The sequence below is a fragment of the Bos javanicus genome, chromosome 10, assembly GCF_032452875.1.
Source record: "Bos javanicus breed banteng chromosome 10, ARS-OSU_banteng_1.0, whole genome shotgun sequence".
Lineage (NCBI taxonomy): Eukaryota > Metazoa > Chordata > Mammalia > Artiodactyla > Bovidae > Bos > Bos javanicus.
The window spans coordinates 73014114-73029504 of record NC_083877.1 but is presented as its reverse complement, the minus strand read 5'-3'; the positions used below and the strand labels follow the sequence as shown (position 1 = coordinate 73029504).

At 42.0% G+C, this 15391-nt stretch overlaps 1 protein-coding gene across 2 annotated transcripts in view; it reads right to left on the bottom strand.

The window, feature by feature from the left end:
- PRKCH (protein kinase C eta) overlaps window positions 1-15391 on the bottom strand; it is a 232329-nt gene that overhangs the window by 152258 nt on the left and 64680 nt on the right. For both annotated transcript variants that reach the window (XM_061429067.1, XM_061429068.1), the window contains exon 2: window positions 5375-5438. In XM_061429067.1, coding sequence (XP_061285051.1) covers window positions 5375-5438 — 64 coding nt within the window. The remainder of the gene's footprint in view (window positions 1-5374; window positions 5439-15391) is intronic.

The window sequence follows — 15391 nt, the reverse complement described above, 5'->3', positions numbered from 1 at the left end:
TTCTCCAAACTTCATCAGCAAACATTTTGATGTCAATTTGGAAGATGTTCTACCATCTGGCAAAACAGTCCCTAACATGCAGTAAGCACTCAAATATTATTGAATAAGTAATAAATATACTAACAAAATGAGCGTTCATTAAGTAAACCTTCAAAAGAATTTGGGTAAGTTTGACAAATTATAATCTGTGAGCCAGATTCTAATTATTGGTGTTCCACAGAGTTCTGCTGTTAGTCAACCTTGGTTTTCTAAATCTTCTCAGTGGGTCCTAGTCTCCAGACTGGCTCCCACTGGCAGCCAGAGCTATATCTCACGCCTAGATCCCTTAACAAACTCTAGACTCTTATTGCTACTAAGCATCTCCTCTTGGGTTTCCCACAAGTGTCTCAAACTCCACCTGCTCAAAGCTGAATTCATCACTTTCTATTGATATGTTTCTAGTCTGGTGAATGACTGCACAACATCCTCTGAGCATCACCGGAGTCTCATCCTTCTTCATCCCTGACACCCCATGAATTGCCAATTCCTGCTGGTTTCAAGACCTACATATTTCTCATAGCTGTCCCCCACTCTCCATTTATCCCCACAGATTCCAACTTAACTCCAGTTCTAGTAATCTCTCTCTTAGAAAACTTTAATTGTCTCTTACTGGCTATCTATACCCATCTCCTCTTATGATCCTAATAGCCCCTGCTGCCAGCCCCATGTACCTATGGCTACCAAGTAAGATTTTCCCATTCCTTAAAACCCTTCACTGGCACCCCATCATGTCTGCAAGCCTAGAAGTAGTGTAACCATGCAGTTTATCCTCTAACCTCATGGGATCCTCATGAGACTGCAAGATGATGCTGTGAGTGGTTTACACTGGTACCGCAGACAAACTCAGACTGTCCTGGGCAAACCTGTGCATGCCTGCGGGCTCAGTTGCTTGTCTGTGTTTGACTCTTTTCGATCCCATGGACTGTAGCCCGCCAGGCTCCTCTATCCATGGGATTTCCCAGGCAAGAATACTGGAGTGGGTTGCCATTTCCTTCTCCAGGGGATCTTCCCAATTGAGGGTTTGAACCCACTTCTCCTGCATTGGCAGGCAGATTCTTTACCACTGAGCCATGTGCATGAGGCCCTCCTCCCAAGTCTCTGCCGCATTTCTGGCCACACTCCCTCTCACTCAGCACCCCTCTCACTATGTTCAGTCTATGGAACTCTTCACTGTTCTCTCACCCCTATGCCTGTGAACACGCTGTCTGCCCCTCTTGAACTTTCTCCTCCGCCAGCAATCTCTCTATTGATTGTTCCACCACGCTCCTCCCCAGTGGAGCTTCCTCTAAAATCTCCTGGCTGATCTGATCACATGTTCCTGCCAGCCAGCACCATGCCTTGGACTTATTCCTGTGCTGGGCCCTGGGCCCCCTCACCGTACACATAGGCTGCATCTGCCCACAGCAGACGAGCTCATTCCAGTGTCTGTATCTTGTTCATCTTTATATCCCCAGCATCTGTGATGAGATCACAGGTCTGTACCCGGCAGGCATCGCTCATGTGATTTCTCATGTCATGTCTTATTTTTAATAAAAACTCTTTTGCCTTAGCTGCAAATTCAGAACAATTATCGAAAGATGAGAAGATGAGAGAGGATGAAATAAGGACTAGTCAGCAGCTCCTAATGCCAGTCTGGTGTATCTCAGACCATACCTCCATTTAAGCAATTGCTTTTTAAAGGAGAGCCTTGGGATTACAGCATCTTGGTTAATGGCAGAACCTGTAGAGCAGGCCATGAAAGGGAAACAGGCATGGTGATAAGCCAATATCACATTAGAAACTGTCCAATAAATTCTTGAGGCTTCTAGTATAAAAGAAAATCAGTGTCGAAATAAAATACACCTGCTGAGTATACATGGGTGCCACGCAGGGGTGGGGAGAATGACAGGAATCTTGCTGCCATGACAACAGGAACATGGAGATGTGCCTTCATAGAACACTCTACACCTTCCTACACACTCTATCATCTGACCTTCAAAATAACCCTGTGAGATAGATCAGATGTACATTGAGGCTCAACCAAGATTTCTTTCTTTTTTAACTTCACTTTCAGAGTATAGTTGATTTACAATGTTGTGTTAGTTTCTGCTGCACAGCACAGTGATTCAGTTATACATGTATCTATTCTTTTTTCAGGTTCTTTTCACATACAGGTTATTACAGGATATTGAGTAGAGTGCCCTATGCTATAGGTCCTTGTTATCTATTTTGAATATAGTAGTGTGTATATGTTAATCCCAACCTCCTAATTTATCCTTCCCACACCTTTGCTTTCCCCTTTGGTAACTATGAATTTATTGTCTGAATCTGTGATTCTGTTTCTGTTTGGTAAATCAGGTCATTTGTAGCATTTTTTAGATTTCACATATAAATGATATCATATGATATTTGTCTTTCTCTGCCTGACTTACTTAGTGTGACAATCTCTAGGTCCATCCGTGTTGCTGCAAATGGCATCATTTCATTCTTTCATCAACCAACATTTCTTGAGCCTTGACAATCCCTCTGGGATCCCAGGCCAACGCCCCCTTCAGAGCCTGAGCCACACCAGGCAAGCCTGACCTCACCCTGCTTCTTTATGTAAAGCTCCAAATGTTCTACCTGGTAGCCAGAGATGATCTAGGGTGGCTGACAGGAGAGAGGCCAAACCAGGGACATTCTCACAGAGCCAGGTCCATGTGCTGCCACAGCTGAGGCAGGAGCGTGGGGGCTGGGGAGCTCCAATCCTTCCTTGCGTAACACGCACAGAGACACCCGTCACATTCTCTGCATCTGACAAGGAAGCTGTGCCCTAAGGCGGCAGCAACGTGCCAGCTCAAGTTGAGCCCCAGCCTAGGAGCTAAACTGACAAGATAAGGCTCCCACAGACAGGGAGACCAGCTCTAAGCTTCTAAAATACAGCCCACACAGTGATGCTACAGATCCTGAAACTTGAACATTAAAAATCTCCTTCTCATGGGTAAAACAGCCCTTTTAACATCATTTAAAAATACAAGGCACACCTAAGAGGGGTAGAATGCTAAGATATCGATCACTATCACTGTGGTATGAATTAGCCCATGAATTCCCTGTCTTCCTTATTAGCAAGAGTTCCTGGAGAGAGGAGATCACTGAGCATCTTTCTGGAGTAAGAGACATTTGAAGACAGAGAACAGGAAGGACTAACTTAAAGGGTCGGTGGAATTACCCAAGATGAACTTGGCCTGCCTCGCTATTTTACCCAGGGTCACCTCTGAAAGGAATATTATTGCAATGGCCTAGTAAGAACTTACCCTAAGTAACACTTGACATTCCTTTATCACTATAACTAATAAATTAATACTATGAGAATATTGAGGACTATTCCAGCACCATTGTTCTCATGTTTCTAGTGTACAATTAAGGAAGATAGAAATGTAATAAAATTTATTCTTAGAGAGCCAACATAACTCTAAAAAGAGATGTCATGTAACAACAACAGCACCATCAGACCTGGTCTAATCCACATGGCCTTACTCCTATGGTCCCTTGCAACTTACTGCAGCATATTCAGGTAGTTCAGCATATTCAGAATCTTAGCCACTCCTCATTCATGCCCGACACTCCCTGCTGGGTTTGTCTAAACCATGGTTGTACCCGCCTTCCATGTGCTGTAAGAATGTTCTATCAGCAGTGTTCTGTAATATTACATTATATTTTATTTGACTGAGTTATGAGCAGATTCATTTTTTCTAGCAAATCCTGTTTGTTCAAAATGCCAAGCAAAACCAAAAGACTTGTGAGCAGGCAGAAGATGCCTAAACTATAATTTGGACAGTTTTTTCATGTTCAAGTAACCCAAGTTTCTGTTAATTTCAATATCAGAGCAAAAAGATAAGATGCAAAGACAAGTTGAAAAATATTAACCTTAAGATAATTTGCCCATGTGAAGGAGAAGGGTTGAATGGGATAACAGAAAATCATTTCTCAAAGGTGTCACCAATTTGCAAAATGCCAACACCAAACAGACAAACCATAAAGCCACACCCCTACAGAACTTTGCAAGGATTTTAGTAATGGTAGAATATCTTGCAAAGGACTCACCCTGCCAACAAAAACAATATTTAGAGATATATTCTAAAACAATTAATTGGAAACACTGGAAAGCCACTAGAAAAGGGACAGAAATTACAAGGAATTTGATATGCAAATTAATACCACAAGTTATCATTCCATAGCCACCAGCATGTCCAAAATTAAAGAGAATTACCACATCAAATGTTGGTGAGGACATGGAGTAATTAGAACTCTCACACGTTGCTGGTGGGAATATAAGAATACAACCACTTTGGAAAATCACGTGAGTTTCTTATAAAGTTAAACATGTATCTACTGTGTTATTCAGCAATTCCATTGCTAGGCATTTACCCAAGAGGAATCAAGGTGTAATTTACGGACAAGAATATTGATGGAAGCATTCTTCATAATAACCCCAAACAGGGAAAACTCCAAAATGTCCATCAGGACAAGAATGAGCAAACAAAATTGTGCTACATTTATAGAATGGAATATTCAGCAATAAAAAAGAGTAGAATACTAATATACACAATGACATGAATAGATCTCACAGAAATTATGCTGAGCAAAATAAAGCAGACACAGGAGAGAACATGTTATATAGTTCCATTTATATGAACTTCCAGAATAGACAAAACTAAACTACAGTGAAAAAACAAAACAAAATATTGCATTTACTATCTCTGGCAGCAGGGGATTAGCTAGGAAAGGACACAGGGAACTTTCAGAAGGATGGAAATGTTATGTCTTAGATTGGAGTGCTAGTTACATGGTTGTACGCATTTTTAAAATAAAATTCTTCACTTCTGATCTATTCAATTCACTGTATATAAACTTTACCTCAATTAAAAATAAAGGAAAGAGGGAGGTGAGGGTAGTGTCAGGGGAAGAGGAAAAGAATCACTCGAAGGACAGGATGAAATAAAGACTATAAGAAAGAGAATATGATCTTTCAATTTTTAATACATTAAGAGGCAAACTAAAGGTTTGGCCCAAAGCCAAAAATTTAAGTACAATTTAATAGACATGAACCAAAAGAGGCAAGAACTTCTTGAACTAAGAAGATGATGAATTAAAAAACAAAACAGAAGATTGCCAGAATTAGCAAATATATTTGCTCTGGCAACCAAAACCAATAGACCATTAGGCAATAAAATACCAACCAGCCTAATTTAAACAGTTAATTTTTTAAAGTATCTTTTATAAAATATTCTTTTTATAATTTCTATGATAGAAATTCCTATTGAGTATAAACTCAATAGTACACAAATACCAGAAACCATTCCAAATTCATTCTTACCTTCAGTGAAACTCCCTGTTAGGGTTATTACAACAAACACTTTCCCTTCTGGCTCCAGATCCACCTAGAAAGAGAGGGAAAAATATGTTATATTCTAATTTTGAAGTATTCTTTTGGTGGATCTCAAAAAATTCTTTACAGAGGCCTTTACTAATGCGCAAATCACAGCCACAGATCAGATCTAAGTCTTTCACTAACAGTAGATGGGCAAGAAACAAGTAACAGTGAAAGAAGTTGTGAAGGATGAAAACCAGATCTGAATGAAACTATCCATGCAATATTTCCCCTCTCTTGAAATTTTTCCTCTTCCACTGTGGCTCTTTGAGATATTGATAAGCATTCATACACAAGGTCACCATTTCTGAAACATCCCTAACTGATGTACAGCGTTTGTAAGAACAATATTTTGCTAAACCACATGGCAAGTATATAAAGTAGAGAAATAATGGCAACACAAAAGGCTATAAGCCCATGTGGTATGGTCAGCTGCACACCTGTAGTTTGGGGAAGTAAAGAGCTTGACTTAAAGAGTGCTGTCCCTGTCTATACCATTTCCACCTGAGTGCAATTCATCTTCAGGAAGCACCAGGAGAGGCAGGACATGTGCTGTGCATTCCCTACTCTCAACTGTTCACAGGAACATCAAGGTTCCTTTCTGTTCTCACCTATGAGCTGAGAAAACAAGATGGACATCCTGCCAATGAGGCAGCTGGACGTCTTCTCACTAGATCCCATCCTCTGAAAACATGCCCGTCTCTGACCACATGGGCCCAGGTAGGCAGGCTCTGCCCTCTTCACGCCAACTTTGAACTACCCATGAACACCTCTAAGCCATGGATTCTGATACATAAATTTACAATAGTTTAATTGTAATTAAATAAATAAATTTACAATTGTCCTTAAATGTTTGTTGGCCAAGCCCAAATGAACTTCTTGGCTAACCCAATAAAGACCTCATCAAGTTTAGCCCATGACTTCAGTTCTGCCTCTGACCTGAAGACAGAAAGGTCTGGAGAAGTTGAGTATAGACATGGATGGTATTTTGAGTAGAATATTAAATTTAAATGAGCTGAAAATCATATGGTACAGTGTTCAAACTAGACCAGAACGTGGACTCCAGTCTGATCGGCACAGTGGCTCTGGGCAAGGTCTTAACCATCCCCTGTTTCACTGCTCACATCTCCAAGTCCATGATATCATTACTCAGCATTTCTGACATTGCTCCCATGAGACAACCTCAAAGAACTTTGACAGTACTATTTACTGCTTGTACTATGCCAACAGGTGACCCATACTGAATGGAAAAAAATGCATTGACCATACACTAGCTCACTGCCACCTGTCTTTAAACACTACACCCTGCTTTTACTTGTACAAAAGTAGTGTTTGGTACTGACTCAGAAAGCTTCATCTACATAAGAGCTGATTCTTATAAACTCTGCCTTTCTCTGCCTTCAGTCTACTACTATCAACGTGGTTACCGCACTGTAACTCACCCCAGTGTTCAAACCAGCTTCTTGCATCACAACTACGGCTAACTTAACAATACCCCCTTAACTACCTTAACACCACTTGTGAACCCTTATAGAACAGCTCTGAAAATAGAACTCTCTGGAGAGATGACTAAACAGGATGTCAGTCTCTAATTGTCTCCACTCTCTGCCTTGACTTGTTTCAAATCAAAAATATTTTTAAAAGCCACTCCCTCATCTTCAATATAAAATCCTGTCAGAGCCACACACATGCACACACTGACCTCACATCATCAACTGCTGCTGGCACAGAAGGAGCTGCTGCCAGCCCCAGACAGACAGACTGCCAGGCCACCTCTGTGACCCAACATGTGAACTCCCTCCAACACTGCCTGATGGCCTACAAAGAAGGTCCCTCCACCGCACGGGTCAGGAGCTGCTCTGACAGAAATCAGGAGACTCCAGCAAAGAGAACCAGGTGCTCTCACAGTGTAACAGGTTTGATCCTCAATTTTGACCCAAGCCACCATTGTGGTGGAAAAGCCAGACTCAAATACCATCTATAAACCGAGTTCATCTAAGACCTCTGACCTTAGAACAAGATTTTACCAACTGCAGGGGAGAGGCGGGGATGTTTTGGGAGAATGGCATTGAAATATGTATAATATCATATAAGAAATGAATCGTCAGTCCAGGTTCGATGCAGGATACAGGATGCTTGGGGCTGGTGCACTGGGATGACCCAGAGGGATGGTACAGGGAGGGAGGTGGGAGGGGGTTCAGGATGGGGAGCACGTGTACACCCGTGGTGGATTCATGTTGATGTATGGCAAAACCAATACAATATTGTAAAGTAATTAGCCTCCAATTAAAATAAATAAATTTAAATTAAAAAATAATAATAAATGAGACATGAAATCATGTGATGAGTTTCATACAACAGAGATTTTTAAATGGAACATAAAACATGAACAAGCCAAATATGAAGGAAAAGTACTATGTCATGAAAATTGTTTGCAGTTCTGTATGCATAATAAGGGCATACTGGGCTTTACGGTAAAAATGTATTCCTTACCGTGTTACAGAGAAACAGTTTGACACTGTGGCCTTAAAGGTTAACTGCTCCATCTACACAGTGCAATGGCTTGGCATCTATTCATGGGGGCTGTTCAGACACTTTCAGTGACAGCCAACTGATACCACTGCAGCTGACCTCTTTCATTCCTGTCCCCCAGGGTAATCGTTCTCTGTAACCAATAGCTTCCATGGGTGGAAATGCAGTGACCAATAGCTCCCATTCACCAACCCTAGTTTTGGGCCCTATAGCTGTAGCACATATTTTAGCTCTAGGTAGAATATCCATGCCAGCTTCTGGCAACAGCCCTTCAGCTTTGAGAACCACCCTGCCCTCACATTAGTCCATGGCTCAGCTGCAATTCTATCCCTGCTTCAGAGTGGACATGAGAACCAAGTTTGCCAAGCAGAGCACTGAATTCCCTCAGTCACGATGACCGGCCTGAAACCGACATATGCCCTATATCACCATCTGAGTACTTGCTACTCCCTACCCTTAGTCACTGGTGCAGCTTTGGGCAACAAAATGCAAATAGGTTCAATCAGGAATCCTGGATCTATAGGGAGCGATACAATCTCACTCCAGCTGAACTTCAATCTGGAAGGACAGAAACGGGAATGTCTGGCACCATTTTGTGACATTGGGCTGCAGAATGAAGCCAATAAAGAAGAGAGAGCTGAGAAAGAAACAGACCAGGTCTTGATGTCATTAAAAGCCTCAGATCAAGCGCTGCTTGATTCTTCTGGACTTCTCAGTTATTTGAGCCCCTACATTCTTTTTCCTTTAGCCAGTTTGAGTAAGGTTTTTTGTTTGTTTGTTTTGTTTTAATCACTTGCACCCAAAAAGGCTTATCCAAATTGGCAGCCTAAGAGGATGTCATATTTTTAATAAAGTCAATGACCACCTCCCCTGTACACCATCTAACACCCATGCCACCCCCTACAATGTTTCCCTGTCTCTTCCCAGCACTGAAACAGCTCCTGTAACCCATGTGCGCACCTGATGGTCAGATCCAAAAATGCGTCTGTCTTTCCCTCGGCTGACTTCTCTGCAGTACTGATGCTCTGGACAGCTTCCTCTTTCATGAATCTCTCTATAAACCCTGCTGCTCCTAAGTCCTCTTTTCCTCCCATTGGAATATTCAGATTCATGATTTCAAAACCCACCTGAGAATCTTTTGGAGTAAGAGAAAACACAAACACATCAGAACCTCCAAAAGGGTATGGTCACTTACCTAAGTCTCAAGCACAGACTTTACTTCCAAACCTATCTACGCACCTTTTCTGAAAGTCTCCATCTCTACGTCTCATGAGACAAGTCCCTTTAATTCAACATGTCCAGAGTAAAAGTCTTATCTTGTACCCACTAACTGACTCCCCCCATTCCTGATTCCACATTTTCCCAGCAGCCCACACTCCTCACCATGTGCATGTAATCCTACCACATAACTCCAAGTCCACTTTCTGAGAATCTTCTCGGCCCACCCACCCCTTCCTCTTCATCCTCCCCCTCTGCCTCACCTAGCCTCTTGCAGAAGCGGCCTCCTAGCTGGTTTCTGTCTCCAGACTCATTGTGCTCCAGCTGTTACCACTGACATTTCAAAAGTGAACATCTGACTTTCTAACTTAAAATCCTTCTATGCATCCTCTCCCTTCTATGATAACAGCCAAACTCCTCAGCAGGGCACACAGCCCTGCATGCTGTGTCCTCACCATCCCAAACACGTACCACCCATATCTCAGCCTCTTTCAATTATCTGTAGACTCTGCGGGGAGGCATGTTATTTCATTTATAAGCTGAGAGATCAGCAAAATGGATTCTGGGTCAGACAGCATAATGGAGAATGTGGTCAAAATGGTAGAAAATACCCATTACCTGTCTGAAGCTTATTGCCTAGTGATTTGGGGCAGGCGGCCTTTTTATCTAGAAAATCCTTCTCTTTGTGAACTGTCAAACTCCTACTGGTCCATCGAGAGTCAACTCAAAACTCACTTTTTACAGGAAGACCTTCTGAGACCACTTTTGTTTTAGTTATTTATTTTTATTATTACTTTTTAAAGATGGTTTTATTACTTTGCCAGGCAAAGAGGGGCGCATCAGGCTTTTTTTATAAGAGAGTGAGATTGATTTATTTATGGCTGTGCTGAGTCTTCTTTGCTGCTCACAGGCTTCTCATTGAGGTAGCTTTTCATTACAGAGCGTGGGCTCTAGAGCACGTAGGCTCAGTAGCTGTGGCGCGAAGGCTTAGCTGCTCTGCGGCATGTGGGATCTTCCCGGACCAGGGATAGAACCTGTGTTCCCTGCATTGTAAGGCAGATTCTTAACCACTAGACCACCACAGAAGTCTCAAGACCTCTTTTAGACAAGTGGCCAACTCCACACCATTACAGAGACCATTGTTGGAACCCACTTATTGTTATAGTCATTATGCCCTGGTCACTTAGGACACTGCCTTGCACATAAGAGGACTGAAATGGTTTTGTGAGTGAGTAAATTAACAAACCAACAGGGATATTCCAAATAGTTTCACACAGGACATGGTTTTCTCCTCCTTTACCATTCTGATAAGTTTCCTCCAGATAAGCTCCAATTTCTCCACACCGCCAAACCTTAACAGTCTAAAGCAAGGTTATCACAAACCTTGATGTCAACACTGACAGTGCCCTTTAGTGATGCAGCTGCAGACGTCACGAACACTTTAGAGAAGATCCAGTGACCCAACCTGAGTTTGTCACCCACTAAAACCTTGCATCTCCTCTACCTGCTGTAAGGCTCTGCTTCCCACATCCTAAACAGTGATTAGGCCCCAAATCCTAAGCTTTGTATTTTTCTACAGAATTTCAGCTCACTTCTATGGGTCCCAAGGCTCATTGAATCCCAAATCCAGTCATTCAGTCACTCGGCTCGTCAGCTTCATGGCCTTCCAAATCAGGGCCTGGGTTACCTTGTCATCATCTATGGCACTTACAGAATGTCCACTATAACAGGGCTGAGGTCAGAGTGCCCAGGAGGTCCCACTTACAAAGTCAGACCTTGAGCATTCTTTCTGTAACAGTCATTCAGGGAGAAGAGAATAAACTAAGCCCTCTTGCCTATCGACCACTTCTATTAGTGAGGAGGGCAACTCCTGAGTCCTTATTGAAATTCAGAAAGCAATGGCCTTCAAAATATGGCATTCTTACGAACCCATATAGGATGTTCCTATATGCAATACTGAACTTCAACTCACACACTGTAGCTTATACAAAGATTAACTCAAAATGGATTACAGACCTAAATATATAGCCTAAAACTTTAATACTTCAAGAAAAATACATCAGAGAAAATCTTTGGGACCTTGGGTTAGGCAAATATTTCTTAGATATAAGACCAAAGTGCAACCCATTAAAAAACAAAATGATAAACTGGACTTCATTTAAATGAAAATGTCTGCTCTTCGAAAGATACTTTCAAGAGAATGAAAGACAAGCTACAGATCAGGAGAAAATATATGTAACTTTTTTCTCATAAAATAAAGAACTCACTTAACTCTGTTTTAAAACCAAAAAAACACTCAATTTTTAAAAAATGAGCTTCATCACTTAATTTCACCAAAGAAGACATATATAAAGATGGCAAATAGGTACATAAAGACAAGATCAACATAATTAGTCATTAGAGAAATGCAGATTAAAACCAAAATGCAAAAACAATGCATACCTATTAGGAGGTTTAACATTAAAAAGTCTGAAGATACTAAATGAAAGAATGTGGAACAACTGGCATTCTCATATGCTGTTAATAGGATTGTAAAATGGTACCATCACTTTGGAAACAGTTTGATATTTTCTTAAAAGGTACACATACATCTCCCATTTGATCCAGTCACTTGACTTGTATTTAGGGAAGAATAATGCAAGCATATGTTCAAAGATATGTATGCAAATGTTCACAAGGGCTTTTTAAAAAATACAATATAGCCATACAATGGAATGTGTATTAGTCGCTCAGTTGTGTCTGACTCTTTGCAACCCCATGGATTACAGCCAGGTTCCTCTGTCCATGGAATTCTGTAGGCAAGAATACTGGAGTGGGTAGCCATTCTCTTCTCCAGGGGATCCTCCCGACCCAGGAATCGAACCTGGGTCTCCAGCATTGCATGCAGATTCTCTTAGTAGCCCCCTAGGAAGCCCTAGTATTCAAGAATAAAAAGAATAATCTATTGATGTATGTAGCAAAAAGTAAGAATAGTAAATAAAAGAAGCAAACACAAAAGAGAATATTCTGCTTAGAAAAAGCAAGACAACATACAGTTCTACATGGCTATAAACATATAGCTTCTATATTGGCAGAAAACATATCTGTGGTTGCCTGGGGATGGGTAAGAGAAATAGGACAAGTGGTAGAAAGGGATTAAAAAGGGGCAGGAGAGCATCAAGGCTATTAAATGGAGAAAGAATACTCTTTAACAAATGGTGCTGTGACAACTGTATTCCACGTGCAAAAGAATAAAAGCGAACCCCTACCTCACACCATATGTAAATATGAAATCAAAATGGATCACAGACCTAAAACTAAGAGTTATAGCTATAAAACTCTTAGAAGAAAACAGGAATAAATTTCCCTGACTTTGGGTTAGGCAATGGTTTTTTAGGTATGACAGAAAAATTACAAGTGACAAGAAAATGATAGATTGGACTGCACCAAAATTTAAAACATCTATGGTATAAAAACAAACGAAACAAGTGCCTACATCTCACTGCCCAAATGCTCTTCCCAAAGTGCCACTCTCATCAACTTTCCTCCATCCAAGCCTCCAGAGGCTTCCCAGTGCCTCCAGAAGAAAACTCATTCCGCTTCACCTGGCTTTCCAGGGCACCGTGAGCTCCCTTCTGTATCCCCACTAATTAACCCAAACCTCTTCTTCAAATTTCCATTATTTAAACCTGCTCTGCTAGTCAGGTCTGTCTCCTCACTGTGGTATAGCCACACCTGTGCTTGTGCTGCTGTCTCTGCTTAGAAAGCCATTCTCTCTTCATCTATCCACTTATCCCAACCTTGGCTGGATGACTTCTAGGGTCAGGATCATTGCCAGGTGCTCAGGATTTCCCAGAGAAGTTCCCTGGGGCTGAGGGTGAAAGGAGCAGCTGAGTGTACCTGGCAAAGATGATTCAGCTACAGAAGTTGAAGGAAGAAACTTTTGCCAGGAAGATCCTGACATGCGCATCGATCCCTCCAGTCTCAAAATTCCTTTCTCGATTATTATCTTAGTATTTACCAAAGCCCTTGAACAATTAGATAAAATTTCACAGACTTACATCTCATCACTTGCAGTTATGTCTGTAAGTTCCATTCCCAAGGGAGCTGACAATTTTGTTTTTTTTTAATTCTCCAAAGGACCTAGCAGAGTTCCTTGAACCAAGTAAGCACTCAACAAATAGCTGCTGATTTGGTCTAGTGAGCCAAATTGGGAGGTCATCTGACCATCTCAATTTCATCACCTATAAAATAGGAATGACAGTATTTTGCCCTACAATAAATACTCTGTGACAGTACTTCATAAAATATAAAAGCACTTCAAGATGGCCCCAAGGCAAACCAGTAGCATATGGACTACAGAGGCCCACTGCTTAGGGATCATATTCGGATTGCTGGACGTGCCACCATACTGCCAGACCCTCTCTCCCCTCCCCCACCACACATCTTGAGCCAGTGTTTCTTTTGGCATCATTTTGCAGAAGTTGAGCAAATCACCTACATCCCGAATCTGGTCTTCTTGCCCATGAAACAAGATAATTGTATAACAACCTTTCACGCTGTAATGTTCCATGATTCTAAACAGGCTTGGATAAAAGCCTGCACACAGGACTCAACGGAAACACTCATTTAATTAACTGGTAATAATTTACAACCATTTCCCTTCACAGAAGGCATTAGAATTGATCACAGGCAGGAAACTTCTGGCTACTTGATATTCATCTGAGCATGGGATAAGCAAAAGGCTGTAGCATATTAAAAGAAAAAAAAAAAAAAAACACCAACCCTTTATTGGGCAGAGGTAGAAGGTTCACCTAAACTCTATGGTGAGTTGACATCTTCAGCCAGACATCTGTGATACACCTAGATTCTTGGCTAGGTAAGTCCTTTCTATAACTTTTCTAGGTCTTACTCTAGGGATAAGTAACCAAAGAACCTCAAAACATGATAAAGCATTTCACAATTCTCTTCCGGCTACAACCATCAGACTTAAAAATGAGAGCTCAAATTCTTGGAAAGAAAAAAATTCTTTACAGAATTGTACGAATAATCAATAAGGAGGCATGCAGCTGTGTTTGTTAGCAACAGAAATAGCAGTTACTGTGTCATGAACTCACCAGTGTGCAGGGGCCCTGCCAGGTACCTGACCTACACTATTTCTCAGCTTCCCCTTACCCTCCCACAAGGTAAGTAATTCCACCGCCAGTGTACAGACAGGAAAATGGAGGCTCAGTGAGGTTATGGAATTGTCCAGGGTCACCCAGAGTGATGGCCAAGCCAAGATCCAAACTCAGGGAGGCTCCCGCCCCAGCTCCACACCAGCCTCCCTGGAGGCCGCTGTGCCTGCCTCTGCCTGTGGGTTGCCGCAGGTTTGCCTGATGCCTTCTGTTCACTGAACCAGCCTGTCTGGGCTTCGCGGCATGTTAGGTCAATCACATCACCCATCTCCCTGGGAACTCGGGCTGGACTTGTGCCCTCAGCACCCGAGGGCACTCCCTGCCAAATGCCAAGCTTCAATGTTCCAGCCTCCCTTCTTTGCTGCCAAGGCCAGTGGGAGTGGCACAGCCTGATGGTGTCGCCTGATGGCTCTTCACAGGGGCACGTGGCAGGAGCCATGAAGTGTGGCTAGTCTGTGCTGGGGCCGGCAAAATGCAGCGGGTGGCTCAGGTCCCATTAGTCAGCTGCCTGGAGGACCTGAGTCAGGGTCATGTGCTGCACACATTGCCTTGTCGTGGGAAGGAGTTTAAAGGAAAAGGGGGTAAAAAAGGCAAATCCTATGTCCCTGCTGACTTTCTAGTTTCACAATCAGACAAGGTTTGCAAGTTAAAAGCACATTAAAAAGCAAGCACCACAGATTAAAAATGAGAATGGATACAAGTATATGCATGGCTGAGTCCTTTTGCTGTTCACCTGAAACCATCACAACATGGTTAATCAGCTATATTCCAATACAAAATGTGCTTGGTGTTTAAAAAAAAAAAAAAAATAAATGGCATCATGGGTTGATCCACCTGTCCAACTACAGGAAAAAAAAAAAAAAAGATGAGACGATAAGGTGAAACTTATCAAATCTGACTATAGTTTAAAGTGAAGGAAAATACCATCATTTGTCAGTGACTAAGTCCTCATCTTGCTAAGCCCGGACCCTCCGTATAGTTGAAGAGGATGGTAGGGAAAGAGCCCTTGGCTGTGACCACAGCTCCCGTGGCAGATCATCTGGCTTCCACACCTAGA